The sequence below is a fragment of the Eptatretus burgeri genome, chromosome 6 (assembly GCF_056783735.1).
Source record: "Eptatretus burgeri isolate ZD-2024b chromosome 6, Ebu_testis_v1, whole genome shotgun sequence".
NCBI classification, from domain to species: Eukaryota; Metazoa; Chordata; class Myxini; order Myxiniformes; family Myxinidae; genus Eptatretus; species Eptatretus burgeri.
This window is the reverse complement of record NC_140966.1, coordinates 17,791,578-17,806,577: the sequence shown is the minus strand read 5'-3', so window position 1 is coordinate 17,806,577 and position 15,000 is coordinate 17,791,578. Positions and strand designations below refer to the sequence as shown.

General features: G+C 43.5%; 1 protein-coding gene across 1 annotated transcript in view; it reads left to right on the top strand.

The window, feature by feature from the left end:
• The window catches only part of SND1 (staphylococcal nuclease and tudor domain containing 1), a 657,386-nt gene that overhangs the window by 334,722 nt on the left and 307,664 nt on the right, over positions 1-15,000 (top strand). The window contains exon 10 of the mRNA XM_085884182.1: positions 14,012-14,121. Within this exon, the coding sequence (XP_085740308.1) occupies positions 14,012-14,121 (110 nt within the window). The remainder of the gene's footprint in view (positions 1-14,011; positions 14,122-15,000) is intronic.

Genomic DNA, 15,000 nt, shown 5'->3' with positions numbered 1-15,000 from the left:
TCGATACCGGGCTTCCCCCCCCCCCATCCCCAACTAAAATGGCCGCCGCTGTACCAGTCGGCCATCTTTGATCAGGTTGCAAAATAAAATGAGTTGCACGATCTCAGGAAAAAAAAATGACATGCAGATAAATGTAAGCCCTCGTGCATTATCTGTTTGTCAAGTCTGAACAACACCTGTAAATGCGTGTCTGAGAAATGTTTGAGGACGTGTTCAATATCCGGTGTTTTTTCAACTGAAATGGCCGCCAGACAGCCATCTTTGATCGCATCGCCAAACAAAATGATGTGCATATGTATGCCATCATTTTTAGTCTTTGGCCAAGTACAAATAAAATCCTATTCATACATGTCCGAGATATGGTTGCAGACGCACGCACAGACACGAAAATCGAGACCAAATCCATCAGCCCCCGTTTCGGACGAAGTCCAACGGGGGCAAATAATGAGAATGAAACACCAACAAGAACTAGAACAGCATTTGGTAGAGTGCATACCTCCTCCAGGCTGAACAGTTTTAGTTTTGTCTCCCAATGATAGGCCGGATCTAGATCCAGACCTGAACCCAAATCTAATCGGCTTGTTCTTGTCACAGACCCAACTCGTCCACCACGTTTTGTCAGAATCCTTCCAAAACCTTTTGAACTATAATGTTATATGTCATTTTTTCCCCTCATCTCTCAACGGTGAAGAATCACTTTAAAAATTTTTTAATTTATCATATCTGGATCTGGATCTTCACGAAAAATTGAATAAATTCTCTCTTGTTACACACCCAAGCTGTCCAACAATTTTCATCCAAATCTGTCCATAACATTTTGAGATATTGTGCCAACAGACAGGCAGGCAGGCAGTCAGTCAGACAGGGTTGAAAGCATAATCTTCATCCCCTTTTGGTGCCAGAGGTAACAATAGGCTCCCCCCCCCTCACTGGCTTGGAGGTCCAATAAAAAGTTTTGAAATTTATTGAAGAGATTGTGCATGATAATCGAAAGGACTTTGTGTTTGGTGGTTTCTCTTTTATTGAGAACTTGATGCAACCTCCGACTCTGCACACACAATATAATGTGCAGCTTTTGCATTTTATTTTCTAGACACAACTGCACATCAGTGTATGACACATTACCTGCATGTGAGTCTTCCCTTAGGGATATAGGTCATCATTGTGTGTCACGCATGCAGTGAATACCACAAAGTTTGCCAAATCAACCATCCTCCATTAATGCCAAACCACAAACACAATGCTCCATTTGAGAATGAGCAAAAAAAATACTCTCAAAAATGCAATAACGATCAAAAACTATCCATTAAGAGGCCAAATTTCAAGGCATTCTCCTTTTAAAGGATTATTTCTCCTTTTTAAGGAATAAAGGTTTTCATTTGCGACTTTTCTGTTTTTGTGACGATGTTCAAATCCAATGCTTACACAGGCCAATGTAAGACATTCTGCATTGTATGGCAGTTGTTGTGGAGTACATTGTCTGCAACATGGCTTGAATGAAATTGCTCCACAGTACCAAGGTCACTATTGTCACACCCAGATTAAGGCATGGGACAGTTAGGGGTTTCAAGGGGCCTCGCAAATATGGCTTCGGGATGAAGCCTTTGTCAATCTCTGCATTGTTTTTTTTTTTGATACAATGTCAAGGCTCGTATGAGAGCTTACACACGGAAAGTGCAACAAGGGGAGCAGGTGACAAGAGGGGCAGGAGAGTGCAGGACAAAGACATTGTGGAACAGAGACATGAGGAGATCTGTGGAAGGGAGAGGGATGGGACTGACTGGGTACACGGAGTAAACAAGATGGACACTATAGGGACTTTCACGTCCTTAAACGATGGGGACTTTCAGGAAGGAAAGCAGGGTATTTGAAGGAGGTGGGTTGGATAAGATTTACGGGGGTAGAAAAGATCATGGTTTTGGATGGTAGAAGATAAGACATGGTGGTGAACAGCTGTTTTGAAGACCTGGAGTGAAGAATAGGATTGAAGAGAGTGTGGGAGTTTGTTTCAAAGGTGGGGAAAAAGCGGAATGAAAGAGTGAAGGTGAGCAGTGATTCGTGATTTTGGTAGTTTTACCAGAAGGGGGTTGCTGGCAGATCTTGAGTGCCATGCAGAAATATGAGGGGGGTGGGGGGTGGGTACATACTGCAGACAGCTGGGGGAAGCGAGGCCAGAGATGAGACGCTCGGAGATAGAAAGACCACCAACCTGCCTGCGGTGAGAGAGTGAGAGACCCAAACACTCCGCCTCATCGCAGGAGATATCGATGATCCGAAATGCCTTGGTTTACACAGCGTGAAACCAAGAAAGGTGAGAGGTGGGAACACCAGCCCAGAAGGGAGAGCAGTGCTCCATCAGGCTGTGGGTGAAAACTTTGTATGTGGTCAGGAGCTCAGGTGTACCAAGGACTTTGCACAACAGAGGATGCCCAGTCGACGACTGACTTTCAAGGCCAGCTTAGAAATGTGGCTTTCCCAGGAAAGATCATGGCAGGTAATGAGACCCAGAAGCTTGAATGAAAGGACCTCTTCAAGAGGATTGTTGAGATAGTAGATGGGGGTGGGGGGTTGGGTTTCCAGATGGTCCTTTCGGAGAGCCATTGTGAGAGTGTGAGATTTGTCAGGGTTGAAAGACACGTTCCAAGTGTTTGACCAGCTTTTGAATTTAACCAGATCTGCAGAGAATGAAGAGGCTGCTGCTTGCCGATCTGAGGGATGACAGATGGTGCGGCAGAGGGTGGAGTCATCAGCAAAGAGATAAAGAGGATTTTCAAGAGTCAGAGAGATCATTGATGAAAACGAGAAAAAGGACAGGGCCCAGAACACTGCCTTTAGGAACTCCAGTCTGGACAGGAAGAGGGGATGAGAGAACTCCATGAAGAGCCAGACGTTGGCTGTGACAGGAGAGGAAATCAGTGATCCATGCATGGAGATGGCCTTGGATACCAAAGGAAGATAGTTTGGTGAGCAGGGCAGGGTGTCAGACCATGTCAAAAGTATGTGATATGTCTCGAGAGATGGCTCTGAATTCATTTCTGGCATTGATGATCTCGATCCATTGCTGGCAGAGCAGAAGCAGCATATCCAGGGTAGAGTGACCTGGTCTGAAACCAAATTTATGATCAGAAATCAAGCCTTTGGAGAAGAGGAAGGATTTGATGTCTGAAGCGATGATGGATTCCATAACCTTGCTGATGATTGGGAGAAGGCTGATTGGTCTGTAGTTGCAGGGATCTGTTTTTGCACCTTTTTTATGCTTGGCAGTGATGTTTGCTGATTTTCAAGCAGATGGCAGATGACCTTGAGCAAATGAGAGGGTGAATAGAACAGAGTGAGGGTGATCAAGAGCAGCAGTGCAGGTTTTTAGGACACGAGGGCTGATGCCGTCTGGACTCTGAGTCGAGGTTTGACAGTGAGCTCTCCACCGTGTCAGGAGAACAGGACACAGAATCCAGGAACGGCTGGGTAAGACTGGGTAAGGTGGGTACAGAAAGCGATGGGTTTGGGACGCAAGATTTAGAAGCAAGCACGGAGTTGTGGCATTTAGCCTTTTCACATGCATTGTCAGCTATGCGGCCATTTATGGAAGGGATGGATGGGGAACATACACTAGAAACGGATTTAACGAGACGCCACCAGTATTTGGAGGCGGGAGACAGTTTTGTGAGTTCAGACTTCAAATTCGAAAGATGTTGTTTTCTGGCTCTCCTGAGGGTAGACACACACTTGTTCCGAGCTTTGTGGAAGAACTGACATTTCCTTCAGTTGGATTAGCCTTCCATGAGGTGAAGGCAAGTTGTTTCAGGACAACTGCCTCGCCACAAGCTTCAGTGTATCATGTACTTCAGTGTACCACAAGGGCGGGAGGAAGGGTAGGACAACTGAAGATGAGATGGGATAAATCTGTGCATGAGACGGTGCTAGTTTCTTTGAAAGAATTCCCAAGATGAGTTGATGTTGGAGAAAGTAGAGATGGTAGACCAATCTCAAAGTTTGATGGCTGCTTGAAGTCCCTGCCAGTCGGCCTGAGTGAAATGCCAGACTCGACTGCGCTGAGGTAGTTCTCTAATAACAGTCAGAGAGATGTCAACTTTGACAAGCATGTGGTGAGATGAACCGATTGGACCAGAGGAAGAACGACAGATATTTTCAGGGAAATTGGTCAAAATTAGATCCAGAAGAGATGGAGTACCGTTGGTTTAGATCCAGGTCGGGAAGTTGACAGATCGTGTCAGTCATAATGAGTTGCAGAAGTCTTTTGCTGAAGTGCCATGGCAGGTGAGAGAGGTACGCACACCTAGCCAACTGGTGTGATGACAATTGAAGTCACCACATATGAGGAAGAGAGAGTTGGGATGAGGTGATAGAAGTTGGTCCATGTTTTCGGAGAGAGAGATTTAAATGGAGTCATCAGTGTTTGTTGACGGAACAACACACACACACACACACACACACACACACACACACACACACACACACACACACACACACACACACACACACACACACACACACACACACACACACGTGCATATATTCACGTGAAGTAGGAGTGGAGGGGAAACCATAGCCAGAGGCATTCCTGGGGGTGTGTGAGTGAGGGCATTGCATGGAGAGTGAGGAATAGAGTCTGATAAAGAAGCAACTCCGACACCAGGAAGGGGCTCACGTCTGCCATTCCAGAGGAGGGAGTAACCAGGGAGAGATACGAAGAAGTCAGAGATGTCTTGAAGGAGGAAAGTTTCTGTTGAGCATATTATCTAGTTTTCCAGTGGCAATCTGAATGGAAAGATCTGTCAGGTTTGAGGTCAACATTGTCAAAGAAGAGGGAGGGGAGGAGGCTTTGCGTGCAGGGGAGGGGACGAGAGGGGGAGGGTAGGACGAGGGAGGAAAGGTAGGGGGGAATTAAGGAGTGTTGTTGAAAGAGAGGGGGGGTTGCAGAAGAGTTGGGAGAGAGGGCCGGATGAGGAGGCGAAAAGCTCGGTGGTAATGGGTTGAGGTACAGTGGGGATTAATGAGAGGTGCAGAGGGCAGTTGAAGATTGGAGGAGGTGGAGTGATGTGATGGAAGAGAGAGAGGGCAGGGGAAGGAGGCAGCTTTGTGGATGTGAGGGGTTTCAGCTTTGAGAAGGGGGAGTGAGGGGGGAGATTGGAGGGAGAAGAGTGAGAGGGGATAGTTGAGGGAGGAGTTTTTGAGAAAGGTGAGAGGGAAGCTTTGATGGGGAAGTGTGTGAAGCTTGCTTTGAGAGGGAGGGTAGAAGATGAGAGCTGGCACGGCCAAGGTGCAGGAGGGCGATGGCAGAGGTGAGAGATGAGACTTGGTGGTGGTATGGCGAAGGAAGTGGGAAGGGGGAGGTTCAAGATTTGAGGGGTTGGGGAGAGGGGGAGGTGTGCTGAGTCAGGAAGGAGCATGTTTGTGGTGATGAGTGCACTGATTGAGAGAGTGAGTTGTCTGTTCGGTTAGATCAGAGCCCACAAATGTTAAAAACACCACACACTTTGGGAAGACATAATGTCTCTTTGGGAAGAGACATTGGATAATCAGACAATTTAAATAGATACCTGGAGAGTTCATAGAATACATTACCCCACACTTTGTTCTAAATGACACCGTAGAACACAAAGTACAGTGATTCTGAAAGTTTTTCCATAGTTGATGCAGTGTATTATATACACCACCTTATTTAACATGTCCAAGTGCGGCTAAACAGAAGGGTTTTGAAAGTGCAGAGGATGTGATTTGTGGATAAAATTGAATTGAGATTTTAAAGGCTGTTGGAGAGAATTTTTATTGGAGGTTTGCCACTGTTGCTGCAGTGTCTTTTACACTGCCTTATTAGGGTATTTCTCTGAAATAAGCTCAGAGTATGTCCCGGTGTCCGTCTGTAAGTTCGTCCATTAACATTTGACTGAAACATCTTCTCACAAACTACCCAACAGAAACGGATCAAACTTGGTACGATGTATCAGGACAGCGATGATGTCACGTGGGATTGTGCTCCCCATCCGGATGCACTCCGTATAAAGAGTGTGAAATTGGGGGGTTTTCCACAAATATTGCTATTCTGTTCAAAAATCTTCTTCTCAAACCGCCAGACAGATCCAGACCAAACTCGCCGTGAGGCATCGGGACCATTCCTTAACTTTAAGTTGTGCTCCTCATGGCCGTATCTTCCCTGGAAAGGAGGTCTCTGGCCCCCTTCCCGAATCCCTCATTCTCACTGAAACATCTCCACAACTATCTGAGTGATACGGACCAAATTTGGTGCAATGCATCAGGACAATGAGGTATCATGGGGTTGTGCTTCCCATCCGGATATGCCCCATTTAAAGGGGATGAAGCAGAGGGGGGTTTGCCTTAAATATTTGTTTTTCATTCAAAAATATTCTTCTCAGAAACCGACAACCGGATCCAGACCGAAATGGCCATGCAGCATCGTGATCATACCCTAACTTTAAGTTATGCTTCCCGAAGCCATATCTCCCCTCGAAAGGGGGCCATGGGCTCCCTCCCCTAATTCCTCAGATTTGGGGATTTTAAATATCCGTCAGTCCCCCACGGGGCTATCTTTTCACACGTTACATTACTACTTCATGCTTGTTGTTTGTGTTCTCTAGAACATCCTTAAAAACAGGACGTTTCCTGTCTGGAATGATTTTCAATTTTGTTTGACTGCCAGACATGCAGACAGAGTAAAAATTATCTCATCTCTCTGTGCCTGTGCGATCGGGACGTATTCAGAGTGAAAATACTGTTAAACTACAGGTTTGTTTTCCGATTCATATTCAAAATCTAAAATTCAATTGAAATCAAGATGTTCCTCGATCATAAACTGAAGTTTTGTAGATGGAACTGAACCAATTGCTTAACCCTGCTTTTCCTTTTCCGTGTGTGGCGTAACTTGTTCATGGGATAGATTGACTGTGTATGCTGCACTGGCACATCCCTACCGCCCTCACACGTCCGGAGATCCTGTGCCTGTGTCGACGCTGCAGGCCCCACCACCCTCACAAAATGGCCGAGTGCCCCCACAAACTCTTAATCTGGCCCTGACTATTGTATTCATTGATGGTTTCCCACATTCAAGAGATTCCACAAGAATTATACCAGTGAATTTACAAAAGAAAACTTTTGGTATTAGCTTTGTGGCTAATGATGGAACCCTGAATTATTCTTCCTGGAGGGAAGCATCATTGTGTTTGTTTCCTGTTTGTGTCCATTGTGTCCCACTTTTTGAAGATTCATTGATCCATCGTTTATTTTTGAAAATTATATATATTTTTGATTTTCAATTTTGTTTTCTTCCAATTTTCAATTATTTAATTTTACAATTAGTTAAATATTTTGCAATTTCCAAATATTTGCTTTTTCCATTATTTATTGTTTTGTCTCTTTATTTGTTTATTTATTTATTTCTATCATGAGACATAATTTACAAGTGATACCAATTGGCAAATATTTCAAGTTGGCTATGCCGGGAACCATCGGCGATCTCCGATCACAGCCCTCTAGTTTGTTTGTAGTTTTTTTTACTCTCGCCTGAAAATGGTTTTACTCCATTTCATCCTTTCACTTTAGCCTGAAAATATTGGACCCAGGTCTCATCACACGTCTCGATCTTTTTCAAGATATCTCTCTCTTTTAGCATTCCAGAAGCTCTGTTGCAATGGGCAAATGAGATGCCTTTGTCATCAAACATGGTCCTTTGGTACCCACCTTGCATTACAACCTCCTTGGACTTCAGGTTAACTTGGATGAGGGCTTCAAGACTTCCAATGCTGACATCGTATTAATGTGCAATTGCCTATGTCATGAGCAAACAATTGTCCATAATTAACTACTCAACACATTTAATATTTCCTTGATTAAATGTCTGCAGTATTGGGTGTATGTGAGAGTGCTGAAAATCGCTTACAATTCACGGCTCTTCTCGAACTCACTTCCACCTTCACCGCCCAACTGTGAACTATGTGCATCACCAAGTTGTGAATTTCAACGTGTTTAATGACATCCTTTATATGTAACTTCATGATGTACTTCTGTTCTGTGGTGTGTGTGATCATTGCTCAACATCTTGGTTTTATCTAGGATTCTTTGATGAGCATTGATGCCACTTCCTGTATACCTTGCTCAAGGTTAGATGATATCAGCTCAGAATTCCAGCAATTATTTTTGCACATTCTCAAGTAAAATGGCCATGTCATCCAACCTTGAGCAACCCTTGTAAAATGAGGGGAAAACATTTCAAGATATCATTCCTATGATTGTCAAATATCTATTTTTATATACAAAGTCAAGGCTCATGGAAAAGCTGGAACACAGAACAGACCAGAACATAACAGAACAAGAAGAAGAACATAGTGGATATGGGGGAAATGGTACGAACAGCTGCCATGCCTTTGGTAGGACACTTGGCAGAATGGCCGTGGGGAATAATGAGATTAACGGGAGTGGGAGGTCACAGGTGGTGAACCAGCTGGAAACGAGCTCAAATTGAGCAAGAAGAGGAAGGAAAAAAAAAAACCGGGATGAAACACAAATGGAACAAAATAACAAAAATAGGGAGTGGGGATAAAGCACAACAAACCTGGAAAGGGATCGATCATGAGTATACATGGGGCTTATCTGGAGCCATCTTGAAGCCCTTGAGGGAACAATGAGTTGAGAAAGTTAGTTCCACAGGCGAGAGAAAAGAGGTACAAATCATTGGAGGCGAGCAGTTCGGCTGAATTTTGGGTGGTGGTGGGGAGGATGCAGGAAGGAAAGGGCAGAGGCTGCAAGACCAGAATGGGGTTGATAGAAGAAAGACAGGCCACTGAGCTATCTGCTATACGAGAGTAACAGGGCCAGAGACTCAACTTCATCGCAGAGGATTCCAGTGGTTTTGTGATCCTTGATTTTCACAGCGTGAACAAGTACATGGTGCGAGGAAGGGAAGCCAGTCGAAAGGAGGAGAACTGCACTTAATTGAGCTACAGTTGGATGCCTTGTGACCTGATAAAAGTTCAGATTTGGCATGTAAAGACTTGCCCCATGGAGTTGGAGGCCAACTTGGATTTATGGTTTGCCAAAAAGATCATGGCTGATGGTGAGGCCCAAATGTTTGAGTGACTGAACTTCTTCTAGAAGTTTGTTAAGGAAAGAGATGGAAGGGTTCGATAGACAGTCCTTTAGTAAAGATAGAGTGTGTTGTGGGAGAGGCTGCTGCCTGCCTTTCAAAGATGAGAGTTTCTATGGCAAAGGTTGGAGTCGTCAACAAAAAGATGAGCAGGATTTTCCAAACACATTTGTGACACATTTCACAGAATGTGTCATGATTGTTGCTGCATGAAGTTTTAGTAAGGTTATCCTCTCTTCTAAGAAAATTGCATGCGTTACCTCGTACATTTGTTTCATCATTTTATATTTTCCAAACGGTTTCCCTGTGCATTGCTGCAGTTGTTTATGTATTTGTTTACGGATTTGTTTTATTTCAAATATTTTGTGGCTTTTTAAGCTCACGCAAGGTTTGGTTCCCAAGGCAAGGAACATTATCATTTTGTCTAAAGCTCCCGTGTGCAGCCTGTGGCTACTGGTTGCATCATTTTCTGGGGGCACGGCCGTGCCGCTGATGCAGTGCCTTATACTAGCAGCACACTGGTACCCATTTCGCCGTTCTTGAAAGGATGACAGGCTGAGTCATCCCCACCTGGTGTTCGAACTCGAGACCCTAAGATCTAATGCCAGCCATCTTAACCGTGAAACAAACAGCAGGCTTATTTTGTCTATTGTCCACCATTACCACTGGGAATTAGATGTTTTTGTGTGTTGTCCAGGCTATTCAGACAACATATTTTAAGGTTTCTCATGAAAGTATTTTCCTGCTCTTCTTCCGGATGCAGCACAAGGTTGTTGGGTAGCATAATTGGCTGAGGGCACGACTATGATTGCCGATGCAATACCAATACCTCTGTGAATCAGGACAGGAAATTTTGAATTGCTAATGGTTGCTAATTTAACATCCACCAACCAATACTGTTAGATGGGACGCCAGTTAAACATCCATCCGAAGGACGGCACGCACATTGATGAATCGCCCAACATGTGAAACACCAGCATGACAGTTTATCGCTGGGTCTGGATTCAAACCCAGGCTAGACAGCTTAAAGGCGAGTGTGCGTAACTCTCGGCCATTCCGACAGCCCAAAGTCTTCCTCTGAAAGACGCTTCATATTCCCTCATATTATCTCGTTCATTTGCACAGGGTTTACAATCGAAAGTGAAAATTGTGCCTTTTGCAGTAAATAAACCTTTAATTATGCACATTTGTTGTTTTATAGTGAAACCTTTTTTTTTGTGCCAAAGTATTTATTTGTCGAAAAAAAAAAAACAAAACAAATATGAACAATCAATTGATAAAGCACGACCACCACAGTGTCTGTTAAACTGGTAGAGTTCAGGCATTTGAGGTTTCTTGGATTGCAACCACAAAACTGAATGATAAGACCACAAAGCAGAATAAACAACGTGTTAAGTGGAAATGGAATACCGTACGACTCTTCATAAAGGCTGGTGTCGGAGACTGTCAGACTGTCGGAGGAGTTTTACTTTTGTTTAAACAGTGGATTTTGGTTGAAGCAATTAATTTTGTAAACACCTAAAACGAGCGCGTTCACAGCTGTAGGAAGCAAGGGGCGGCTGATATTTCAAACGGTCCTCGCTTCCCATGACCAATATTTACCTTGACGAAATGCCAACGCTGAAAACGTCGACTGCACCTGCCTTCCTACAGTGGTTAACACGATCTCTTCGGGTCTCGGTTGTCAATAATCAATTGTTCATCGGTGTTCATACCACTTCTCCCTGGTACTTCATGCTGTTGGTGCATTCCATCAGCTCAACTTGAGGAGATGGGGTGACAGCACCAAGCATCACATTGCTTTTTTAATAGGAGGTGAATCACAGCATACTAATGCCATGCAACTTTCCCTGTAGGAAGAGTGTATATTAAGCTTTTTCCAGGAACATTTCACTTTATCCAATTTCCCAGTAAAATGATTTAATTGGCTAATAGTTATGTCACCATCAATTGTGGGATAACCTTTCATTAATGCTATTTCACAGCGATAACATGATCGCTGTGTCCACCGGATAGTTGCGAGGAGTAGCGTACTCACCTTTGAACTGTCTAATCGGGTTCAGTTCCACTCCCAACGTTATCGACTTTCAACCCTCTGATTGGCAAGCAGCGCCAGTACATCACTGACTATGTTGTCCTTCAAAGGAGACAAAATCTGAATGTCCTGTTCGCTCATATTTGCTGGAGGATGTTCAATATCCCATGGGTACCCTTTAAAAAATATACGTCTCACTTAAAATTAAACAAAACTTTTGAGGCCTACATTGTTGTTGTTGTTTTAAAAAAAAAAATCATGCATTGAAACGTGTTCGTATCGTGGTTGAAGAGGACCAGCAGCCTTCAACTGTTCATTCACTCAACAAAGTTGATGGATGTAGAGGCCAAAGTTGAAGTTGCGATTTTTAAAACGACACTGCTTTTTGAAATGAGAATTTCAAATTGGTAATGTTGCCAGTCTACAGGTGATTACCGACGGGTGAGCATGAATTGGCTTTGCATGAGCAACGTTGACGCCCATTCCAAGTTTGTCCACATTTTTTGCATTTATCAAGTCAGACGATCCAGCCGTCAATGTGGGACATTGTGCCGTTGTTTGGCCGGGGCCACTTCCATTAAATGAAGAAACTGTAGGTGGGCTTTGTGAACACAGACACACCTTCATTGATATTCTCTCAAGCATGTCCAATCGTACTTAATTCCTGGGATTGTGCAGGCCAGTCCAGGATTGTGATGATGTCATCCTGAAGTTCAGTATTTATATCGAGTGCATGGTGTTTGTAAGGGTGTTTTAATTTATAAAGATGAAGTCAGGACCTTGCTATTGGATCAGAGGGTCGACTACAAGCTTAATGATCTCACGTCTGTATCATACCAGTCATAGCACTCGAATGAATGTTGACAAGATCAGTTCTTTGAACTTGAATGTGAGCCCACACTATGAGCTGCCCCCACCAAACAGATCATGCTGCCAAATAGAATAATTAGCAAATTGCTTTCCACTTCATCTGCAGACTTTAGCACATCCATCATTAATTGTCGGCAGAATCTCGACACATCGATGAAAAGAACACGGCAGCAACTGTTCGTTCTCCAGTTGTGATGGTGTGTCGCCCATTTCACGCGCTGCTGTCGGTGGTTCCGTGTTAGAGGGTGCGTCTGTTGAGAACCGGAGTGGGGTTATGGCCAACAGTCTCCATTTTGAAAGCCGAAGGACATTCAAATGCAAAATCTCTCGTCTGCTCGTATTCATTTTCATTTAAAAAAAAAACAAACGAATGTTTGTTCAAAAGCCTCTTTATTCGAGATAGAATTATCATTTTTAATTAAGTGGCAATTTATGGTTGTAGATGTAGCTTCTCAGCTTTTTGATTTTGCACACTGGATTATGAAGGTTGCATCAATCTGATTAGGTGCAACGCTTGTGTAAATTAACCTACGCAATGGCTTTTTAAATGGGTAGAGCTAATGGTGGTGATGGTTTATGCCATGCTAATTATTTTTTCTTTCACCATGGTAAGTTGGAAGTGTGGGGAGGTGGAGAACAGCAAGTGTTTCCACCGAATGCATTCTTGCTAAATGAGGCCTCCTTGTGACTCAAAACCTCATATCATACGAGTCTTGGTGTGAGATCTCGTTTGTGCATTGATGGTTTGCATTGCAACAAACTCGAGTTTGCCAAGCTGTTTCTCGTTCTTCCATTTTCATGCTATCTGTATTTTCAGTCGGCTTTCTTGGGAATGACTGTGGAATACGTGACGGTATCTGATGATGTTCGTGCTCGGTTCCAGTTTTAATTGATCCTCCCCATTCTTTATGATGCTTTTCTCATCATGATCTGCGCAAGATTGCCACTTTTTTTAGAGTGCCCAGGCATTTCAACCAAAAAGCCCTGCTCGTACAAATTTATCATAATTCCTGCTCGGTAGATAAAGGTGGACCGCTGCAAACATTTGGCAAAATATGGTGACTCGTGTGTGATGCAATATGGCATTCCGTGAAGAAATAAAATGCAGACCTTCACATGACTTGCAAAATCACAATTGCTAATCAGTTGCTGCTCGCTTGAGAACCTGTCGATTCGATTCGTATGGATCGCCCGAAAGCTTCTCATTGTACAGGTTTTGTCACCGATGTCTTGGCTTTATCTTTTAAAATCTGTTTGGCTGCTTAAATCGCTGCTCTTTGTTCTTAAAGTTGAAGGTCCAGATGACATTGTGTACTCCGACAGTAACAGGGTCACACAGCAGGGCTATTAACTGAGCTTTAATGACCATTTCCACAACATTGGACTGATTGATTGAGCGTTTCATCGAATCAGGGGCAGCGAGCCATTCTTTTTCTTGGTTCTTCATTGGAATGTAATGGCCAACCCACGGTACTGGAAGTGCCCATGCATTCATTTTCTCAATTTATTTAGACTCTAAATTAATTGCTTTTGGTTCATCTGACCAGCAGTGGTGTTACCAGTTTATTGCTTGTGATAAATTGTTTGTTTATTGTTGATATTGAGCAAACCAGAGTGACTGCAAGCTTTGCTGGTGCAGCTGTGCTCAAACAAATTTGTGACTTCCCCCCGCCTACTGAGATGCTTGGCAAGAGTTCCTCTTCAAAGTTGCTCCCTATCTTGCAATCTCATAACAGTAGTTGATTTGACTTCCTCTTCCAATAGATATTTTGAGACATTCTACACTTTGTAAATTTTTTCATCAGCGATGACGCGGATGCTCACTGCATTTATCAGCATCCATCAAATATCCAATTGATTAAGATATCTCTCAAGTGACAAGATTGGATTTCTCTGACGCCAGTTGCTGTTTTGAAATATTTTGCCTCATCTTTTAAATGACTCATTTGTAAATCATCACTTTTGTCTCTTATCTCGCTTTACGGCAGGTATCGAATGTCCCCGGGGAGTGAGAAATAACCAGGCAGGCGTAACAGAAGGAGAGCCCTATAATGAGGAGGCCACGATGTTTACAAAGGAGATGGTGCTGCAGAGAGAGGTGGGTGATCCTTTCGTTGATGATTCGGATCGGCTTGAATGTTTGAACCACGTGATGTGCGTTTTCAGGTTTCCTCAATGGTCTAGGAACACTTACTCACTTAACTTGTATTTTTCTGCTACTTCAGTATGTTGAGTGCATTCTGCCATTAGAGAGACGTGTTTATGTCTGCATTTGGGAGATTGCAACGGTTTGAATTGTGCAGAACCCATTTTTAAAATTGTGCAGAACCCTTCTGTGGTTTCCGCTTCATTCTGCAGCCATTCGATCGATGAAGAATCCTCTTGTGACTTTCAAACACGATGGGAGATGGTCGATGCTGTTTGCATCTGCCGTTTCTCACATTACTGTCTTTTTCTTCTTTATTTTTCTCTCGGGTTCATGAGCGACACTCGCGTTTGGTTTTGTTTTTGTCTTTTTCATTCTTTTGAATTCGACGTTAAACACATCAAGGGAATGCAAACCTAGATTGATGACAAACACTAAGTTATTTCAGTAATGGTTTCGGTCATTATGTACACCGTGGAAGAGTATGTACGCTGAAAATGATCAATCTCTTCTCATTAGTGACTGCACATATCAGGGGCAGCTTGGTGTCCATCATACTGAAAGATGAGACCTCTTCTCGGTTGGATTAAGAGTCTTGCCCTGACGTGCATTGATTCCCTTCTCAAAGAACGTTGACTGCCTTTTACTGCCAAGCATAAAGCCTCTGATGCTTTTGCCACAAAGCCATTTGATAATATCGTTCACCTCTCAAACGATGGAAAGAATCCATTTGCAGAAGAGTTCAAAACATTTCGATTCTTGTGTTTATGCTTCGCTTTGCAATTGGCAGGTTCTTTCGTTGTTCTAATCATCATAATTTTCATTCTCCAC